The sequence below is a fragment of the Pseudoliparis swirei genome, chromosome 16 (assembly GCF_029220125.1).
Source record: "Pseudoliparis swirei isolate HS2019 ecotype Mariana Trench chromosome 16, NWPU_hadal_v1, whole genome shotgun sequence".
Classification (NCBI taxonomy): Eukaryota; Metazoa; Chordata; class Actinopteri; order Perciformes; family Liparidae; genus Pseudoliparis; species Pseudoliparis swirei.
Window position 1 is genome coordinate 4,147,327 of NC_079403.1, and position 19,481 is coordinate 4,166,807.

General features: G+C 44.1%; 1 protein-coding gene across 3 annotated transcripts in view; it reads left to right on the forward strand.

Annotated features, from left to right (window-relative positions):
- LOC130206293 (cadherin-18) overlaps positions 1–19,481 on the forward strand; it is a 129,936-nt gene that overhangs the window by 83,123 nt on the left and 27,332 nt on the right. For 2 of the 3 annotated variants that reach the window (XM_056434198.1, XM_056434197.1), the window contains exons 5-7: positions 12,868–13,035; positions 14,361–14,548; positions 15,080–15,333. In XM_056434198.1, coding sequence (XP_056290173.1) covers positions 12,868–13,035; positions 14,361–14,548; positions 15,080–15,333 — 610 coding nt within the window. Of the gene's footprint in view, positions 1–12,867; positions 13,036–14,360; positions 14,549–15,079; positions 15,334–19,481 lie in introns of those variants that run through there. The other variant, XM_056434199.1, reaches the window with a different exon arrangement.

The following is a 19,481-nucleotide window of genomic DNA, read 5'->3' on the forward strand; positions in this document are numbered from 1 at the left end:
GAGGTCGTTGGAGGACAGAGGGTAATGGTGGCAGTTGGCCGGCACATATGGTCAGGAGGAATCCCCAGAAGGATCGTCTGGGACTCGCCCCTCATCCTCCGGGCGCGGTGGACACCTTCACCTGCCTCCTTCTGGATGACATCATCGCATAGCCACCCGCGACGGAGATGACATGACGAAGGGCATTCGGACACTTCGTGTTAAATGGTTAAAGATCTCCCTTTTCTACCTCAGAGCTGGACTTAAAGAACACACAGTGGTCATGAACTAGTGTTTCAGTTAGTATTTAAATACTGTACATCAATGTCCCTAATCAATAAATAATAAACATATCAATGGCCGAAGGCAAAACCTACAAAAATCCCCAAAATATTCACTTATTTGTGAAGAAAAAAATTATTATTATTTGTTAGATACCCAATACATAATAAAAAACCACAAAAAAATACAAAAAAAAATCATAAATACACAAAGTGCAGATATGAGAGTTTCCTCCACTTTACCTGGATAATTCTGCATGAGTTTTTCTACTTTTTGCGTCTATATGCTGTTTTGATTCCTGTACGTCTTCATGACTTCATCACCGGGATAACATTCTCGTCACGTAGAAAATAATAATGCGGTTTACTTTGATAAGTAAAGTGACATTTAATAATCACAGTAAAGCCAGACTTAATATCACGACTTCACAGGAATTATGACCACACGCCTACAGAAACATGGAGGGGCCATCTGGAACCGAAAATGGTTCTTCAGAGTGACGCCATAGAAGAACCATTTATGGTTCCACATTGAAGCTTTCAAACCAGGGTTCTTTAAAGAACCATTTCCTTTAATAGTTCTTCAAAGAACCTATAAAGGTGTCTCAAATAACCTTCAAAACATGGTTCGATAAGGCACCATTTCTGTTCCACCAAAGACCCTTTCAAAGCTAGAGTTCTTTAAAGAACCATTTCTTTAAGGAGTTCTCCAAATAACCTTTAAATATTCCACAAAGAACCTTAACAAATGGTTCTTTAAGGCACCATTTCTGGTTACACAGAGAACCTTTCAAACCAGGGTTTTTTAAGGAACCATTTCCTTCAAGAGTTCTTCAAAGAACCTATAAAGGTGTCTCAAAGAACCTTCAAAACATGGTTCTTTAAGGCACCATTTCTGATTCCACCACGAACCTTGAAAACCAGGGTTCCTTAAAGAACCATTTCCTTAAATAGTTCTTTAAAGAACATATAACGGTGTCTCAAAGAACCTTCTATCAGGCAACCATTTCTTGTTCAACAAAGCACCTTTCAAAGCTAGAGTTCTATAAAGAACCATTTTCTGAAAAAGTTCTTCAAAGAACCTATAAAGGTATCTCAAAGAACCTTGAACATTTTTTCCTTTAAGGTACCATTTCCGGTTCCACAAAGAACCTTTCAAACCAGAGTTCTATAAAGAACTAAGGATTTCTTAAGCCCCATTTCTTTAAAGGGGTCTTCAAAGAACCTATAAAGGTGTCTCAAAGAACCTTTAAGAACCATTATTTTTCTGCAAGCCATATCATTTGGTCTGGGATTATTGTGAGAAGACATTAAATATGATAAAACGTGTTAAATATGACATCATCGCGTCACAGCGATGTGCACACGGCACGCTGGTCACGGACCTGCTACGTCGCCACAAAACTCCCACCGGTCTCATTTTCAATGTATATAATCCAGTTTCACATTAATTACAGCCTAGTTTCATCTCCATTTCTTTACACTTTGCTCGGTGTGTTTATGATTGAATTGCCTGTTTAATTTTGCATCAGATTGATGATCCGTTTAACAAAAAGAATCGCAGCCTAAAGCACATCGCTGTTCACATTAAGTCAACTGAATAATGAGTTTCCAGGTTTATTTGCCAAATCATCAGAGCTCCGCCAATATTTAACCAAAGCAGAGTCAAATCCTTTTGGACGTTTCTCAATTATTAAAGTCGCAATAACTACGGCAGACGTGCCGATAGCTCAGTGCGGTAAAAAAAAAAATAACCGAGTTATTAGCTGGCTAATTAACTCTAGGAACAGCATTAAGGGAACCTCTTGTCTCCGCTGGAAATGAGATTCAATCACAGATATAAAAGTGTAATTGATGCATTTAAGGTGGTGTCATGCAGCACGCAAACAAGGAGAGACGGGGAGTTGGGATTAGATTTACTTGGCTGGAGAAATAAATGAGCATGACTTTGCAAATGTGTAACTGATGCAACTGATACTGATGGAAGGCCCGAGGGGAGAGGAAGGTGGGCAGAGGAAGACAGATGTGTCAGCTTTGCACTGCGGTACAATAGTTTGTCTTTTCCTCGCTGGTTCTTTTCCATTAATAAAGTCTCCCAAGTAGAATGGCAGCGTTTGCCTACTGGTCTTGTTAATTATATTAATTAAAAAGTCATTTTATTCATGTAAGTCATAAGAAAAAATGCCAACATATAAAACGGAGGGTGGGAAAAGCCGACATGTTTCAATTAAGTCGTCTACTATGTCGCAATGTATTCGCTAAACCAATAATCTACTGTTAAAATGAGAAGTGGTCGATGAATTGTTTTAATCTATCGATGTAAATAAATACCAACACAAACCTCTCATGGCAATAAAAGAACAATGGTTATTGTGTTATTTAGAGGTGAGTCGACATCCTCCACTTCCAGTTGCTCACCACAGCCACTGATTAAATGGTAAATGGACCTGTGTACGGCACGTAAAGCGCTTTCACACCACATGACATCATTCACCCATTCATACGATCATTCGGGGTTACGCGTTTGGCCAATGGGGAATCGAACCGCCGATCCATTCTCCTGTCTCCTCCACACATCACACCTCCCAAACACCTCTTCAACCTCAGCCTGAGGCTAAGTCAACACCATCTGGCCTCAACGACTCTATCCTCCGATTGAAGGACGGACCCTGCTCGACGGTCGGCTGACACGTTCAGAAAAAGCCATTTAGAATAAAGTCCAGTGTCTTTTTTTAAATATTCATCACCAATAAACAGGAAGTCATTTGCGGGGTTTGCTCGGCTAACGTTTGCTCGGCTAACGTTAGTTTGCACCAAAGTGAACGGGTGTATTTTTGAAATGTATTTTTGAAATGTATTTTTAAGTGTGCCGTTACATTGTTAATGTGTGCATAGAAGCTGGTTGTCGAGCGTTGTTTGCTACAGGACGTTCAACCCGAAGGCCGCTTGTTCTCTCACGTCAGTCGACAAGTCACGTGACCCGTCATTTCCGCGAGTCGCTGGTCTCGTGACTCGGTAGTTAGCCAAGCTAACGGTCTAACGTTAGGAGGAGAATTCGTTGCCTAAAACCTCTTGTGAAGACGGTGGATTCAATTTTATAAACAAACGTTGCATGTAGAGAACATATACGGACACTTTGTAACCTGACACTTACAAAACTAATTCCAGGGGTCCCTAGTATTCGGAGTGTGAAGCCGGTCTGAAGCTCGGCGGGCCCCTTGACACGGCATAGGGTATTTGTCGATTCCGTGTTGACAACAGCCACAAATCCTTTTCAGCTTGTCCTTCCAGAAGGGCCCTGAACACACCACCTGCTGCTCGTGTCGTGACTGGTCTGGGGATTCTGAGACACGAGGACACATCGGTGTCTCAGACAGACGGACTGGCGCTCGCTCTGCTCACCGAGTGTAAATCCCACCAGGATACCGACCCACACACTAGTTCCAGACTAGTTTAGCTAACGGACATGCTAACTGGCGTTACGAGCATTCGCTGCAGTGGATTAACTGGATCACGTGGGTTGTTTTTTTTGTGTGCAAAATCTTTAAAAACTGCAAGCCGGCAGTTTTAAATAAGCACTTTCCAGTATCTCAGCAAAAAGAAAAAAGCACAACATAAAGACGGCGGCTGCTGCATTCATCCTTTTTATTGTCGGGTCGTAACTCCTGTCTTTCCCATCGCCGCCGTGCATCTGTCACTCGAGCCCCGCAGAGGCGTCGGATCTCACAGTCGAACGCTCTCGCCAACCCCCACCTCGCATCGGCACCGACTCACACACACACACGGAAAGTCCCTTTGGTCTTCTAAATAGGCTAATTTCTCTGCTGATCGGGGATTTGGGAGTGTTGGAGTTTATTGAAGGCGCTGACACAGATCAAGATGTTTTCCCCTCCTCGTGGTTCATGGATTTACCTCTGGTATAAATCAAGGAAAAAGCCGTCCCCTTTTGCAATCAGCTCACACTCTTGAGCAGACCAACCAATTATTCTCAATCAGATATGCACTCCCGATACACAAGTTTTTGCTGTTATGATTAATGTGATTTCTTTATAGCCGGCTGCTGTTCGTGTTATTTACAACGTCTTCCAGAAATACTGCAAGAGTGCAGGCATGTGTGTGTGTGGGGGGGGGGGGGGGGGATAACATCGTATTGGACGAGCCAAAAAAAGGATTCCCGAAGCCGGAGATTTGAAGAGTGCTTTAGTAATCTCCCGATAATCCTTTTTGTTCACCCAGGAGATTGTCCTCCTTTAGAAGTTTGCAGCCAGACAAAGAGGTGGATCGCGTGATGGTATCAACTCTTAATAGACTAGAGGGGGTTGAGGAAAAGGCTATAGCCACCTCGCGGTGCCAATTGGGCCCGAGGTTCACGGAAGTCGGCTGCTTCTCAATTATTTTCTCGATTAACTGGCGGAGCTCCGTGGAGATTGAGCGGAGACTGTCGGAGGAGGCGTTACGGTTCAGAGATGTGTTTCAGGGGGGGGAAGGTGGTTCGAGGGTGTGATCCTCGGCACACCCTCGGAGATGCCGGAGAATACCCCCCTCGTGGCATTTCGTCGTGGAACGTTGTAAACAATTTCATTCAGGAGAGACTTTTAATAGTCTGAAACTGCAGAGCTTCTCATTTGCTTGTTCGAAGACAAATGACAGACAGAAGATCGTCCCCTAGCCTCTGTGGGTCAGCGGTTGGCGGTTCAATCGCCGCCCTAGTCAATGTGTCCTTGAGCAAGACACTTAACCCTGAGTTGCTCCCTGTAGCTACGTCTACGATGTATGAATGGATAAAAGTGTCAGCGAAAAGTAATGTAACGTAATCTTCACCGGTGTGGAAAATGGTGGATTTCTCAGAGCATGATTCCCCCCTCGGACCCCAAAAAGAAGAAGATCTCGTCCTTTTTAGTATTTTGCTCATGGTTCCTAAATTCCGGCGCGGTGAAATATTGCTCGGGGGGCGCCGCGCCAATGCATCACGAGTAAAAGATGGTAATAAGAGACTGGAAAGGTCAGATCATCTGTCCTCAGCTGTTGTTTAATGGAAAGTGTGGCCACTCGCCAAGGTCTGGTGGTCCGGTGCGTCTCAAGGACCCCGGGTTAAGTAACGCTAAGACTGCGGTTAATAACAGAGAGGCTCCAGATGGAGTGGCTGCCAGCACTTTAATGAGTTTAGAAAACCACGAAAATAAAAGAGGATCCACGCTGAGACCTGGCATCGAAAAATATAATAATAGTTTTAAAAAATTGAAAAATGAATAAATGTTGGGCTCAGTTTCTTGGAGTTTGTTTTTTATTCTTGTGTGTTGCTGCTACTGTCACGACAAATTTCCCCTTGGGGATTAATAAAGTATATATCTATATCTATCTATCTATCTATCTTGTGGCAACGTAAAAGATAATGTGTCCATTTTAAATATTCACTGCGTCATCACATTAGTTTGTTTTTTGTTGGGTCAAATAAAAACTTTTGGGATGTGTCCATCAGGTATATTGTTTCCCCTCGATCCCGACGCTAACTCCAGACCCGACACTTGTGTTTGACTAAATAATTCAGCTGCAGAGAAGCTTAAGAACCTTCAAGTTATTAAAATCAATCACATGCACATGCTTCACAATTGATCAGCTCTGCATTGCATAAAAAACACACATACATTTTATTTTTCTTCATTTTATTTTTTTCCAAAATAACAAAGTATAAAATAACAAACCCTCTGTAAGTTCTTTGGCCTTGTTGCCACCTTGAGGGAATTTCTCTCTCTCCCTTTCAAAAGCGAGTGAACACTCATCCGTTGAATGTTTATTGTTGTCGTTTGTGCATCTTTTTGTGCGCGTTATATTCATAAATCTTCGATTCGTGCTCTCGGCGCCGGCGTCGACCTTGCGGTGATGGCGGCGGCGGCGTTCACCCGACTGTCTGTGCCGTCTGCAGATCGTTGATATTGGACAACCCCAATCTGTATGACTGTCGATATGAATTGTTCTCCGGCTTCAGGGAAAAGACTCTGATTTGCACAGCTGTGCTCACTTTAAACCTCTCGTATTAAATCATTATTCATTTATTGAATGGTTTTATTTTTCCTGCGACAGCTACTTCCGAATATTTTGAAATTGCAGAGAATCCCAAAAATCTAATATATTAATAAATATGGAGATGGCCAACGTGCAAAACCTCCTATATGTAAAATTATCCAGGAAAAGTTGGGGGAAATATCCTATATGCACCTTTAACATTTTTTTCTATTTTTTTCCTTATTTATTTGATGTCCGTTTCAAATATTATTCTGCAAGAAAACCACATATTTTAAAAAGTATTCTAAAAAAAAAGTGGATTTTTCATATAGTATTTTTTGCCCTTCAACTTGTGGGTCTGGTATCGTCCAATCGGTGAAGGCCGGCCCGTTAATGAAGCGAATCACTCATCTAGAACTGGAGGTACGACATATACCCACCGTCATTACTCTGCAGGGGTATAATTATAACATTAAACAATGAGATGAATAAATGAAAAGTCCAGAGGGAATAATATAAATGCAATGAAACATGTTTTATTATTTCGCTATATCGTGTCAGAGAAGAATCTAGCTGGTACTCAAAGTAAATGAATTTTTCTTTGATATCTCCTGGAATAAAAAAAAGCCCTGCAACACGCGGCGTCGGTGCAGCTCGCTGCTCCACTTAACGCTTGTTCTTTTTTTATTTTCTTTTTTTGCGAGCAGAACTAAGACCCATTAAATCACCGCCGCGCGGCTCGTAGACGCTATCAAGAGCCGCCGTGAGTTGAATGGAACTCACACAAAAGAAAGTGGAGTAATCTTCTTTTTTTTCTGCTTTATCTGCCAACATCCGACCACTCGCATTTCTGTATCGCCTTGAAGAGGAATCTGAGGACGCTGTGATGTAATACGTTGAAGAAAAAATACCTTTTTTTAAAACCAGTCGACTGATCCGGTCTGTTTATTTACGGGGGACGGAAGGAAAAAAAACTACAGAAGTCTACAAACATCAGCCACTAGAGGAATAAATGAACAAGAGGAATCAATAGGTTAGAGTGTGTTCACAGTATTCATCTATAGTTCATGAGAACTCCATCGACATCTCCGGGGTCTTTTTTTCTAAACTTACATTGTGAGGATTACAGAATTATCCGACTTTCGGGTCAACTCCAAGTCAAATTTTAGCTCCTTTGTAAGAACTTAGAACATTTGTATTTATATTCCCTGTGATAGTTTGACTGTTCAGTTTTTTTTAAGGGTTTGCTGCTGATGAGTTCAGGTTCACGAGTGTGTGGGGCCTCAGCTCAGCGTGACAGCTGATGCGTAACCTTAGATCCTCTGGATTTTAATACCGTCGGCTGCCTCGCTCCTCGACCCACTTTTAATGATTATTCTACCTCGGGCGAGTGGATTAGCTTTCGTCTATAGAGTCTCGAAGAAAGGAAGAGCAAATTGACTGATTCTTTGGTGAAATTAGGAAATCATGAAACTGCATTCATTCGCTCCAAAATATATATTTTTCATCCGGTGAAATTCAAGCTGTTAGGGTCGGGACTGGGAACAGGAATATTTGGTATGAATGATATATTACTGGGTGAGCCATCTGAGTTGGTTAATGAAATATGGATATACTCTGTATCTTTAAGAAATATAAACAGTCTCTGCATTTTTAAGAAATATAGACATACTCTGCATCGTAAAGAAATATATACAAACTCTGTATCTTTAAGAAATATAGAAATTGTCTGCATTTTTAAGTAATATTTACATTCTCTGCATTTTTAAGAAATATAGAAATGTTATCCATTTTTAAGAAATATAGAAATTCTCTGCATTTTTAAGAAATATAGATAAGAAATATAGACGTACTCTGTATCTTTAAGAAATATGGAAATTGTCTGCATTTTTAAGTAATATTTACATTCTCTACATTTTTAAGAAATATAGAAATGTTCTGCATTTTTAAGAAATATAGACGATACTATTATAGTATTTTTTCCAGAAAGAAATGAAAAAATGTTTTTAAATGTAGTTCACTCATCTATACCGAGTCAAACTTAAAAGTCTATTATGACAAATGTAGGGAGAAAACAATCTGAGAGGATTAGCTACCCTACTTCAAGTCTGAAGTCTGGCGCTGCTGTTTCTTTTTTCTGTTGTCGTGTTCTCAGCTCTGAAAGTGAAATGGTACCAATGTACTCAGAACATTCCCCTGGGGGCTGTCGGTGTCATCCACAATATACTTTACATGTCATTGTCCCCCTACTTGACGGGTGTCCACGGAGTGATAATAGTTGAGGGGCATCTTTTGCCTACCCAAGAGTGAGTAAACATGCAGCCAGTCGCAGGCCATTGCGTACATACGTCTTGCTTCCCAGAGGAGAAAGAAGACGCCACTAAGTGCTTCTGAAAACGTGAAACCCACCTTCTGAAAACAAGAAACCCACGCCGCAGTGCCTTAAATTTGAATTAGCGGTGAGCCCATTGGTTGCCGTGTGTTCTCTCATAATAAAAACACAGACACATCCACATGACTGGAACATTTCGGTCACCTGAACATGTATTTTTCAGCATCTGGTTGTTATTCTCTCTACCCTCGTGTGTCACAAAAACTCGGTGACGGTCGAAAAGACAAAAAAACTAAGCTAGACGTCCACTTCTGATGCGCGGTCGACAGGTTTTCGCCCTCGGCTTCGCTGACGCCTCGCTTCAGCCTCCATATCGTCCAGAGCGTTGCCTTCTATTGAGTTTTCTACTCCCGACACGAGGCAACGGCGATCAACATCATCCCTTCTTTATTTTCTCCTGCCGGGTGCCACTGCTCCTGGGTCGGGACGCTGTGTGTATTATTGAAGGGTTCACGAGTTCACAAGTACACAAGTTCAATGGTTGCCAGAGGGTCTCGTCTCTTGGGGGGGGGGGGGGGGGGAAGAAAGCCAATGACGTCCAATGAACACTGATGTTACCGGTAGAACATATTAAATCAGGTCCCATGTGGTGATGTGGTTTCAGGAGCTAAGACGGGGCGAATTAAACCCCTCCAGCACAAATATAGACACACACAGAGAAACTAACAAAGACAGACATGTTCAGATTACACACACACATGTGAATAATGTGTGCAATACATGCTTGCTATTATATTCCATGAATCAACTCGGAGAAGAAAATACTCCGTCTGCCTTTTTTTCTTTTCTTCTGTTGATGCAATTTACCTGAGTGCAGTTTCCCTGCAGCGGCGCAGTCATCTATCACCGAGGCTGAGCATTGTGAAAAGTTCATGGTTGTGTTTGCGGGTGTTATTGTTGTAATAAATGTGATCGAGGGTGGGTCGCCTCAGAAAGTTGCATCGTGCCCCCCCCCCCCCCCCGCCTCCGCCCCAGATCCAAGGTTGCATAGTCATTTTTTCCAATATAATGAAAAGTGGGGTAAGATTAACCTTGACAATGAAAGACCCGGAGAATCAAAAGATGAGCGAAAGTTTTCATGGAGTTGGTTTTTTAAATGAAAGCACATGCGGTGCAGTACGGGAAGTCCATAACTAACAAGGATCGTAACATATTGACAATATAACGGTGTTATGTTTCCTCTAGATAGATAGATAGATAGATAGATATATACTTTATTAATCCCCAAGGGGAAATTTGTCGAGTCAGTAGCAGCAACACACAAAAAAAAAAAAAAAAAAAAAAAAAACACAAAATATAAGAAGGGTAGAGGTGAACTGCAAGAGGGTGAACTGTTGAGCCTCCCTCCTCCCAGAAGTAGCAGGAATCTCCTCTATCTCCTTGTGGGAGACGGCGTGAGAAGGAGCTCCCTGTCCCCTGTAGGAGGTGGTGTGGTGGTGGGAGGTGGTGGCTGGATCATGGCCAACCAGTTTTTCTCAACGACCTCTCACCTCCTCTCCTTCCAGGTCAGTCAGCTGGCAGCCGATGATGGAGCCAGCCTTCCCCTTTGCCAGTTTGTAACTGGTGTGGTGTCACCCGCTCGATGCTGCTCCCCAGCAGACAATGGCAAAGTGCAGCACACTGGGCCGACTATAAGCTGGTTGCATAACTCCATGTGCACGTTGAAGGCTCTTGAAAGATACCAGAAGAAAAAACTGAGCGTGTACATACACACAGCCTTCATTTGGCCTTCCAGTTGTTCAGGGAGTCCAGGAGGCCTGAGCCTATACTCCTCCTCGTCCACTCCGTCCACAGGACACTCAGAGGGGAGTAAGGTAGGGCGTCCTCTCCTCCTGGGAGTCCACACCCACCACTCTCCTGGTCTTGGCCACGGTGGTTCAGTGGTTCTCATCGGCCCACTACAACTGCCCTGCACTCCCCCTCCCTCTCCTTCCCCCCCCTACCCCCCCTCACTGCACCCGACTGAGTGGCAGAGCTGCAGACTTGACCGTTGTACTGCTGGAACTGACTGTGGTGTACAAAGTGTGAAGGAGACAAGAGGAAGGAGTGGGAAAGGAGACAGAACGGGTGTTCCTCAGACAGCACACGGCCCATTCTGACCAACGGTGGTCTGCCCAGAGGGTGTCAGTGATTCCAGAGATGTGTGATCGTGAATCACGGGTGGCCACCACTCAGCAGCAGTGGCTGCATGGTGGCAGCAAGTGTTAAATGCTGGTGGAAAGTCACTGGAGAAGTCAAAGAAAGTGACTCTCACAGAGGTGCGACCAGGCACCCATGCAGACGATCGATGAGCAGCAGGTAGATGTGGTAAGCAAATTGCAGAGGTATTTTGATTGGTCAAAATGAAGGTCACTCTGCCGGCCCCGGCCCGGCCGGAGGTGGACCAGCCTCAGAGCACCTTCATCACATGGGAGGTGAGGCGACGGAGTGTAGATGAGGTCCAGGCAGGGGACGCAGGGAGGTTTCTTGGGGACAGGACACAGCACGACGTCTTTCACAGCACCACTGAGCCCGCTTCTCAGGCTGAGGTGCTGAGGCGAGGGGGGTCTTAGGACCCTGGGGCTGCGCAGGTCTTTACCACTGCGGGCTGATGCCAGCCAGGACCTTCAGCTCTGCGCTGGGTGTTCTTCTCAGTCTTCTCACCACCTGGTCAGTCATCACAGGAGGAGGAGGAGGGAGGGAGAGGAGCAGGGGGGGAGGAGGAGGGCAGGAGGGGAGGTGAGGAGGAGGTGTGAGGGAGGAGGGGTGAACTGAAGAACTTGAACTGTGAAAAAGGGGAGGGCTCTGTTCTGAACCTATTGAAAAAACAGTTCCCCTCTCCCCTCTGCCAGTTATAGCCCCTTGCTCTGCCTCATGCTTGTGTTGTTCAGCTGGTTTTTGCTCCTCCCTTGTCCTGTTCAGCTGGCTTTGGCCTCAGCTTCCCTCACCTTCTTTTGCGCTGCCCTTGCTCCACTGTCTCACCTCGCCCTGCTTTCCCTCACTCATCCAGCTCTCCAGACCTGAAAGGTCCCTGCCTCTTGTTGAAGCAGCTCAGGGTCCTGGTGATCGAGGGCTTGTTGGGGGGGGAAAGTCGTCTAGTCCGTGATGGGGTGGTGGTGTGTTCTCGAACTTGATGTGGTCCCCACAACACATCCCAGTCAACACACTCTGTCCCGTCAAGCAGTCCACAACACATCGTAGCCTCCCTCAGTCCCTCACTGACCACGTGCCTGTCCTCACCAGAGGAACATACCAACATCAGGTCGGACCGGCAGGGTCCAGGTCAGACCAGGTGGAAGGGGGGTGGGGCTGTGGGTCTGGTCCAGAATCGTCCTTATTAGGGAGTAGGTATCCTAGTTGAGTGTGTCCAGAGTGTTGTGGAAGTGTTGTGGGCAGATGGTTAGGTTGTGGAGGGTTGGCCAGTGTTGTGTCATGAGTGGTGGTGGCAGATGACAGTGTGGGCTGATGATACAGCTTCTGATGACAGCTGAGTCAGGACACAGCAGCTTCAGCTCCAGCACAGCAGCCTCAGCGGAAGCAGGGATGGCTGCACGCGACCATAACCAGCGGGATGGCACAGCGGGCGCAAAACAGCGCGGCGTGAATCCCGCCGGAACCGGAAGCGCACCACTCGCCACAGACAATCTCACGATCACGTCCATTCATTCATCTTCTTCACCGCTTCTGACTCTCATGCCGCTTCTTCTTAGCGCCCAGAAGGCCGCCAGGCCCCGCTGGCGTCTCTGTCCGGCAGCGCAGCTTGGCTCAGAGAAACACAAGGCAAGGCGCCACGGGTCAGTGGAAGCATCTCACGGCAGAGACTCTACTTTAGCCAAGACCGAGCTCATGCGTCTCCTCTCGCCAAGCGAGTGAGCCAGTTCCCGGTTTGTATCTCCTCGTTTTAGCCTCGCCCACAACCCTTAGCCCCTCGCTTGACACAGCTCTCCGCACGGTCCGAGGGCAGGTCAGCTAGCAGGCAGAAGGCCCAGCGGCCAGGCAGAAGCTCTCCAAGCAAGAGCAGCGCCTGACTGTCCGCGGCGTGATAGAGTCAACGGTATTTAAAGACTCAAGCCTGAAAGCACTCAACCGTGATCTATTTCTTTTCCTTTTGCCAGCGTCTTGTTGTCTTCATTCTCAAAATACCCAACTCTATATATTCCGTGGTGTCACGTTGTATTCATCAGTTGGCGTTAACCGCGACTTTATCGTCACATTTGGGGTTTTTCCGTCCAGGAATCATCAGGACGGCCTTATCCGACATGGACCGGGAAGCCAGGGAACACTTCACTGTCGTCATCCAAGCCAAAGACATGGCGGGCCAGGTCGGAGGCCTCTCCGGCTCCACCACCATCAACATCACCCTGACGGACGTCAACGACAACCCGCCCATGTTCCCCCAAAGTGAGTATGTACCGGCGCCTGAAGACGGGCAACACAGCGCAGGCTTTTTACGACTTTTCTTAAAAACGTTTGTACTATTTTGCAGAACAGATCGGTTCAGTGAACAATTGTTACGGTTGGCGAAACGTTACATTGACTTCGGCCATAGCTTCTATTTGAAACATGGCTAATTTAGCAAAAAATATCCAAAAGTAATCGGTCTGGAAATATATATATATTTTTTTAGAGTTAATAAAATCAAGAAATAATTATATATTTAAAAAAAATGTTAGTAAACATTTTATATATATTAACTATTAAACTATTAATTATTAAAATCTATTTAAAAAGTACTATTAAAAAAGTACTATTAAAACTATTAAAAACAAATAAGGTAGTTTAGTTAAAAAAAACACTAAACTACATCCACAGTAGAACTACACCTTTTAATAATTAATAATCATGAGGTAACGTGGGTTTCGTATTAATAGTAATAACAGTCAGTTACCAACCTATATATGCAGAGCTTATGTTACATTAAATGGCCTCTGTTACTGGAATTCATGCTATTAATTATTAATATTATTATATAACCAGATTATTGCTGTTTTTGCTGCTCGAATGAAAAAGAATAAACATCAACAAGTTCAGTATTTGCAGGCGATGAAATTCTTTTAATTATAATGTGTTTACGCATGCAATAAATAACACATATAAATCTGGGAGGGTTTAGAGAGCAGATCGTGGGTTACTGAAGCTTTCCCCTCACAGACCTCTACAGCATCTCTCACTGTGATGTATTGCCCTTCAGTATTTCGTGACTCGGTGATCTAATATTGCAGTTAAATGATCCCATAATTAGCCAAAATTAGACCCGGCATCCATCAAAACCCTCTGTTTTGCAGTCTGAATTTCCTCCATTTTAGGATTAATACAAAGTAATGATGAAGTTCAAATCTAGTGTCTTTGGAAGTGTCTCATCAAGCACAATCCCTCCTGGGGGGCATGGCGATTTAAATGTGTGTGCTTCAGTGAAAACCATCAACGTTGTCTGAATTATCATCGTTATTATTATCGTTGTTTGCAGCTGCGTGCGGCACGAACCTCCGTTTAGCATTAGATGTCACACGAGGCACCGCGGTCTATTTTTAATGACGTTCCCTCGGGAACAAACGGGGACGGAAATCAAACCGCTTAGCTAAGCGCCGTGGGAAGAACACTCAGACGACGACACTTCCGTTTTAAATTGTTGTTGTTGTCATTTCTCTCTCTCTCTCTCCTCCTCCTCCCCCGCCCCCCTCCCCACAACCCCCCGTTTCTAAATGTGCATTAATGTTCATCCGCAGAAAATTACCAGCTGTACGTCCCCGAATCCGCTCAAGTGGGGAAGGCGGTGGGGAAGATCAAAGCCAACGACAAGGACCTCGGCATCAATGCAGACATCAAGTACAGCATCATTAACTCGGAGGGGGCCAACATGTTCTCCATATCCACGGAGAGGGACACGAGAGAGGGCGTCATCAGCCTCAAAAAGGTAGGAACACAGACATGTGACCTCTCTGGAGAAATACGAGGGAAAAGTCTTGTCTGCCTTAGACACTGACTTAAAAAGGCACATATCACACATTATTTGTATTATGCTGTTTGCCTGAATATACCTGTATTAATTTTTCCGTTTTAACGCCTGTCTCTTTAAGACCCGCCTCTTGAAAACAAGCCTGCTCTAACCGGCAATGCACCTTTTGCAAAGGTTATCTGATTTCAGTATGTGGGTTGGTGAGCAATCTTTTCTTGTGCACGTACATAAGCCGTACGTGCACAAGAAAAGAGCAAGTTTTCCATGATTTGTTCCTTTTTGACCACAATGCTGCTATATGCAGTTGGTGGAAGCAATGCACCTTAATAAGATATATATGCTCCAATCAAAGAGCAGTAGAAGAAGCAGAAGACGCCAGCTGTTCCAATAGTTCCACATAATTCGGAAGTAGCTTGAAGTATTCGGGTTTATGAGGAATAAAAGGCATCTGGAATTAGATTCATTCGATTTATTTCCCCATCCCGACAGCCTCTGAACTACGAGAGAAAGAAGACCTACACTCTCACCATCGAGGGCACGAACACACACATGGATCCTCGTTTCACCTACATGGGCTCCTTCAAAGACATCGCCACCCTGAAGATCACCGTGGGCGACGTGGACGAGGCGCCGGTCTTTTCCATCGACCATTACATCATGGACGTGTACGAGAACTCGCCGAGCGGCACGGAGGTGGGCTCGGTGACGGCTCGAGACCCCGACGGCAGGAACAGTCCCGTCAGGTAGGAACGCTTCGACTACCTATACGTATAAAAATACGAAATATTGCACATATTCAGAGGCGTCTTGTTTGGTGTGCACCGTTACATATAATTGAAGATCGCAAAGGCTAAGAGTGGGGGTTGTTAATATTTCAGATGAGGCTGGCAGCCAATGTAACTCCCTGACAAATATATATATTTTTTTGAGAAACATACATCTTTGGCACATGGATTTCTAAAAAAAAGCTTAATTGGGAATTGCTCGCTCATGTATTCACGCATTCCACCTTCTGATCCGAGTTTATTTTCCGTCACTCGGGGTTTTACCGAGATATTTTTCTGCTACAAGAGAAACAAAAAGTGAGGCGCTCTAGATAGAAACATACCAGTATTTGGCAGTTAGATTTCTAGAGCAATTCCTTAAAATACTGGTTCCCATGTCTATTTAAATCAGTTGTTAAATCGTACGTTCACCATGTAGGAATGTCGGTGACGAGAGTCAAGACCTTCAAATTGCTCACAGCTTTATTGGGAATTGCTCGCTCATGTATTCACGCATTCTATCTTTTGATCCGAGTTTTTTTTCCGTCACTCGGGGTTTTACCGAGATATCTTTCTGCTGCAAGAGAAAGAAGAAGTGAGGCGCTCTAGATAGAAACTTACCAGTATTTGGCTGATGGATTTCTAGAAAAAATCCTCAAAATATTGGTTCCCATGTCATTTTAAATTAATTTCATTAAATCGTAGGTTCGCCATGCAGGTATGTCGGCGACGAGAGTCAAGACCTTCAAATTGCTCAAAGCTTTATTGTGAATTGCTCGCTCATGTATTCACGCAATCCACCTTCTGATCCGAGTTTATTTTCCGTCACTCGGGATTTTACTGAGATATCTTTCTGCTACAAGAGAAAGAAGAAAGCGAGGCGCTCTAGATTCGAACCTCGGAGGTTTTAAGTCTAACCGAGATAATTATATCTGCCTCCAGGAAACGTGGAAACATGTGCACGTCATATCTCATAGCTGTGACATAATGCAAGTTCAACATATGCATTTTTTTTTAGGTTTTTAAACACCATTATGACCATTCTGATTCTGCTAATTTGAGGATTGTCCAGCTGGCTTTGAACTACCACAAAAGACCGAAATGTTAACTAGATGTACTGCAATTCCCTTAGCAAACCCCGTCTGTGTTGCCTGCTCCTATACACGGCTTTAACGCTCTACATACCCTCTAAAAATCATCGTGCATCTCAGTTTCGATCAATTATTTTCTCCGCAAGTCTGCAGAGTAACCCGGAGCGCCGCGGCCGCTCTAGCACATTAGCATGCGCTCTAAACACGCTTTGTGAGCTGTGTGAACAAGATTGATATCCCCCTCAGGCAATGGGCTAATCCGAGTTTTTTGTTTGTTTTTTTGGTGCTCCGCTCAGGCACCTCGGCTTCGTGACATTGCACTGTGCACCGCTTTTTGTGTTTCATTTGAATTCCCTTCACGGCCCCCGGAAGTGAGCGATGGAGTGGCTGTAAACACGGATCTCCCCGTTGAGATTAGGGGCTTTCGCTAATATGTCATTAAGACGCAATTATCTGTCGCTATTATACATTATGGGATCACGGGGACAACGCTTTGTCATAGTCTGCAGAGCCCGGAGGGGGGGGGGGGGGTAGGGGGTGTTCTTAGCGCTGTTAAACACAGTGACTTATGGGCACTACCAACCCCCCTCCCTGTTCCTCCATATTAATGTTCAACTTCAAATACGAGGAAAGACACCGGGGTGAGAAATATTCTCGGTGAATCCTAAGACTGTGTGAATGATTTTCTGGAACTAGAAGGATAATATGCACATGAAAGAGTCGCCTCTCCCCCTCGTGGGATACGCCCTCGTCGACCGTTCCTGCGGCACGCCGCTCCCCCGATGTTCACCGAAAGGCGACGGCCGCTTGAACCCAGAGAAGGACATGAATAAAACAAGCTGTGCCTCTGCTCCCGGTGTTGTTATCAGAATGCAGGAGGGATGGTGGCTCCCCCCGATTGATCATCAGAGGTCTGGCCATGCGTGCAAAGAGAAATAAACATGTTGTCCAAGTGACATTTCAAATGTCGGCCTAAGATTGACATCTAAATAGCCCAAAAGAAAGCCGAGATGGCTCATTACCCTTCGGTTGACATTATCATCCGAGCAGTTGTCAAAACATCTCGGCCGGGTTGTCACGTCTTCAGCTTCTATTAACCGATCGTCCATTTTCCAGTGGAAACACTTGTAATATCATACAAATGATGACATTTGAGCTTTTTTTAATATGACATTGAAATGCCAAAAAATGCAAAATACACTGCTACTTGCACGTAAATAAATAAAGAAAAGCTAATATAGTTGCATGGATTGAAGACAACTACTAAGAGCAGCTTCTGGTTGTAGCTCCTCGCTTTAGTTTCCTGTGAGGGAAATGCTCTTTATTTTCCTCTGGTAAACTACACTATGCAGCGTACGCTATATGTCTCGGGCTTTTACTCTGAAGGGTGACAACAGAAAGCGTAGATATGGTCTGCGCATACCTTTTTTTGTATTATCAAGGTTAAAAGGAGTTAGACAAAAGTAGTCGTACGTCCTGAATGTGTCCGCTCAGCACAAAGCGATCCGTCGTTGCCTTTATGCACGCTGCGAAAAGCTCAGGAAGAAAAAAAAATCCACCTGGCTCTGGAAAAGGACAGATTTGTGCTGCGTTGCTGCTTCAAAAACATATATTGTTGTGCCAAAATAAATCCCAGCCAAATGATTGTGTGATTCCTCAAATGGCTGGACTTCAATGAATGCTAATGACGTGAGTTTCATCCGCTTACTCTGCTTTATTTCCAGGTGTCAGCCGAGCATGCTAATGTTCAAACTAGCTAACGGTAAACTGACAAAGGGAAAGGTTGAACAAAAATACATGTATTTTTTGTTATATTTACATCTTCCACACCTGTCCAGTTGTTGAGAGTTGGGAAAAGCTGCTGAAAAATCGCTTTTTCTATTTTTGTCCCTCTAACAAATTTATGTTTTTGTGCTGCGTATTAAGGATTACCGCCTGGCCGGGCTGTATTACTGAAGGCTATTAGTCTTTTTTGATGTCCAAGGCCACCATGAAAAACAAACAAGTATTTCAGCTTGAATTTCATATATTTCCCAGAATGTATACGTTCCTACCCGTGGAACGTATACGGAACATCAGTCCTCCTCACAATAACCTTGGGAAAAAAACGATATTACTGGAAAATAACGATGACACTTGCTAGTTTCCTTCAGGAATAAGAAAATAAATCCCCAAATAATCTCAAAGCAAGATTCATGACTAGAAGGAGTAATTAAGGCGTTTTGTCCCCCCCACCTATGAGCCAAAAATAACTTGTTTTTGATCATAACAAAGCAAATGCGTGGTACCTAAACTCTTTTAGGGCTGGAAAGCCTTCACGCTCTTATGAGCCTGAGCTTTTAATAAATCATGACAGCATTTCTACCGAGGCTGCCGGCTACACTTGTAAGCAAACCGAGCTAAAATAGTTTATTATTTCAAAATAAATGCAGTCAAGGTATTACATTAATACCCCACCTATACCATCCCCATCTCTCATGCCAATTGAAAATTGTCGATTTAGCTACATTACTCAGGAGAATGAATGATTGTCGGATTAAAGGTGTAAATAGGTCATTCAGGGATAAATTAGGGAATACACAGTCGATGCGCATTCCGTGCTTGAACTCACGAAGGGAGCAGCTGAGCCCATTTCCTGCTTTGTATGCCACAGGCTGCTTTGCGTCTAGTTGGATAACAGCGTTGGTAGAAAGCCATTACAACAGTGCAAACACTGCCGGCGGGAACATTGCCCTTTGTCATTATGAAATATTAAAGATAATTGCTCTTGACTTATAAATTTGTATTTTCGTGAAAACTCTCTTTCAAGACCTAAAGTCCATTTTAAAAGCGGCGGGAATTATTCCGTCCCTCCGTGCGCTACTGCAGGACTTTGAAAGAAAAAAATCAAAGCGCCGCAAGTGCTGAGTCTGCACTTTATTCATTTCACCGTCGGGATATCTTATCATTAATGTAAGGTTTTTATTCATTTATGACTTGTTTAAACATGTGATTTATTTTTTGAAAGCTTTTTCTTGGTTGTTTTTTTTAGTTTCA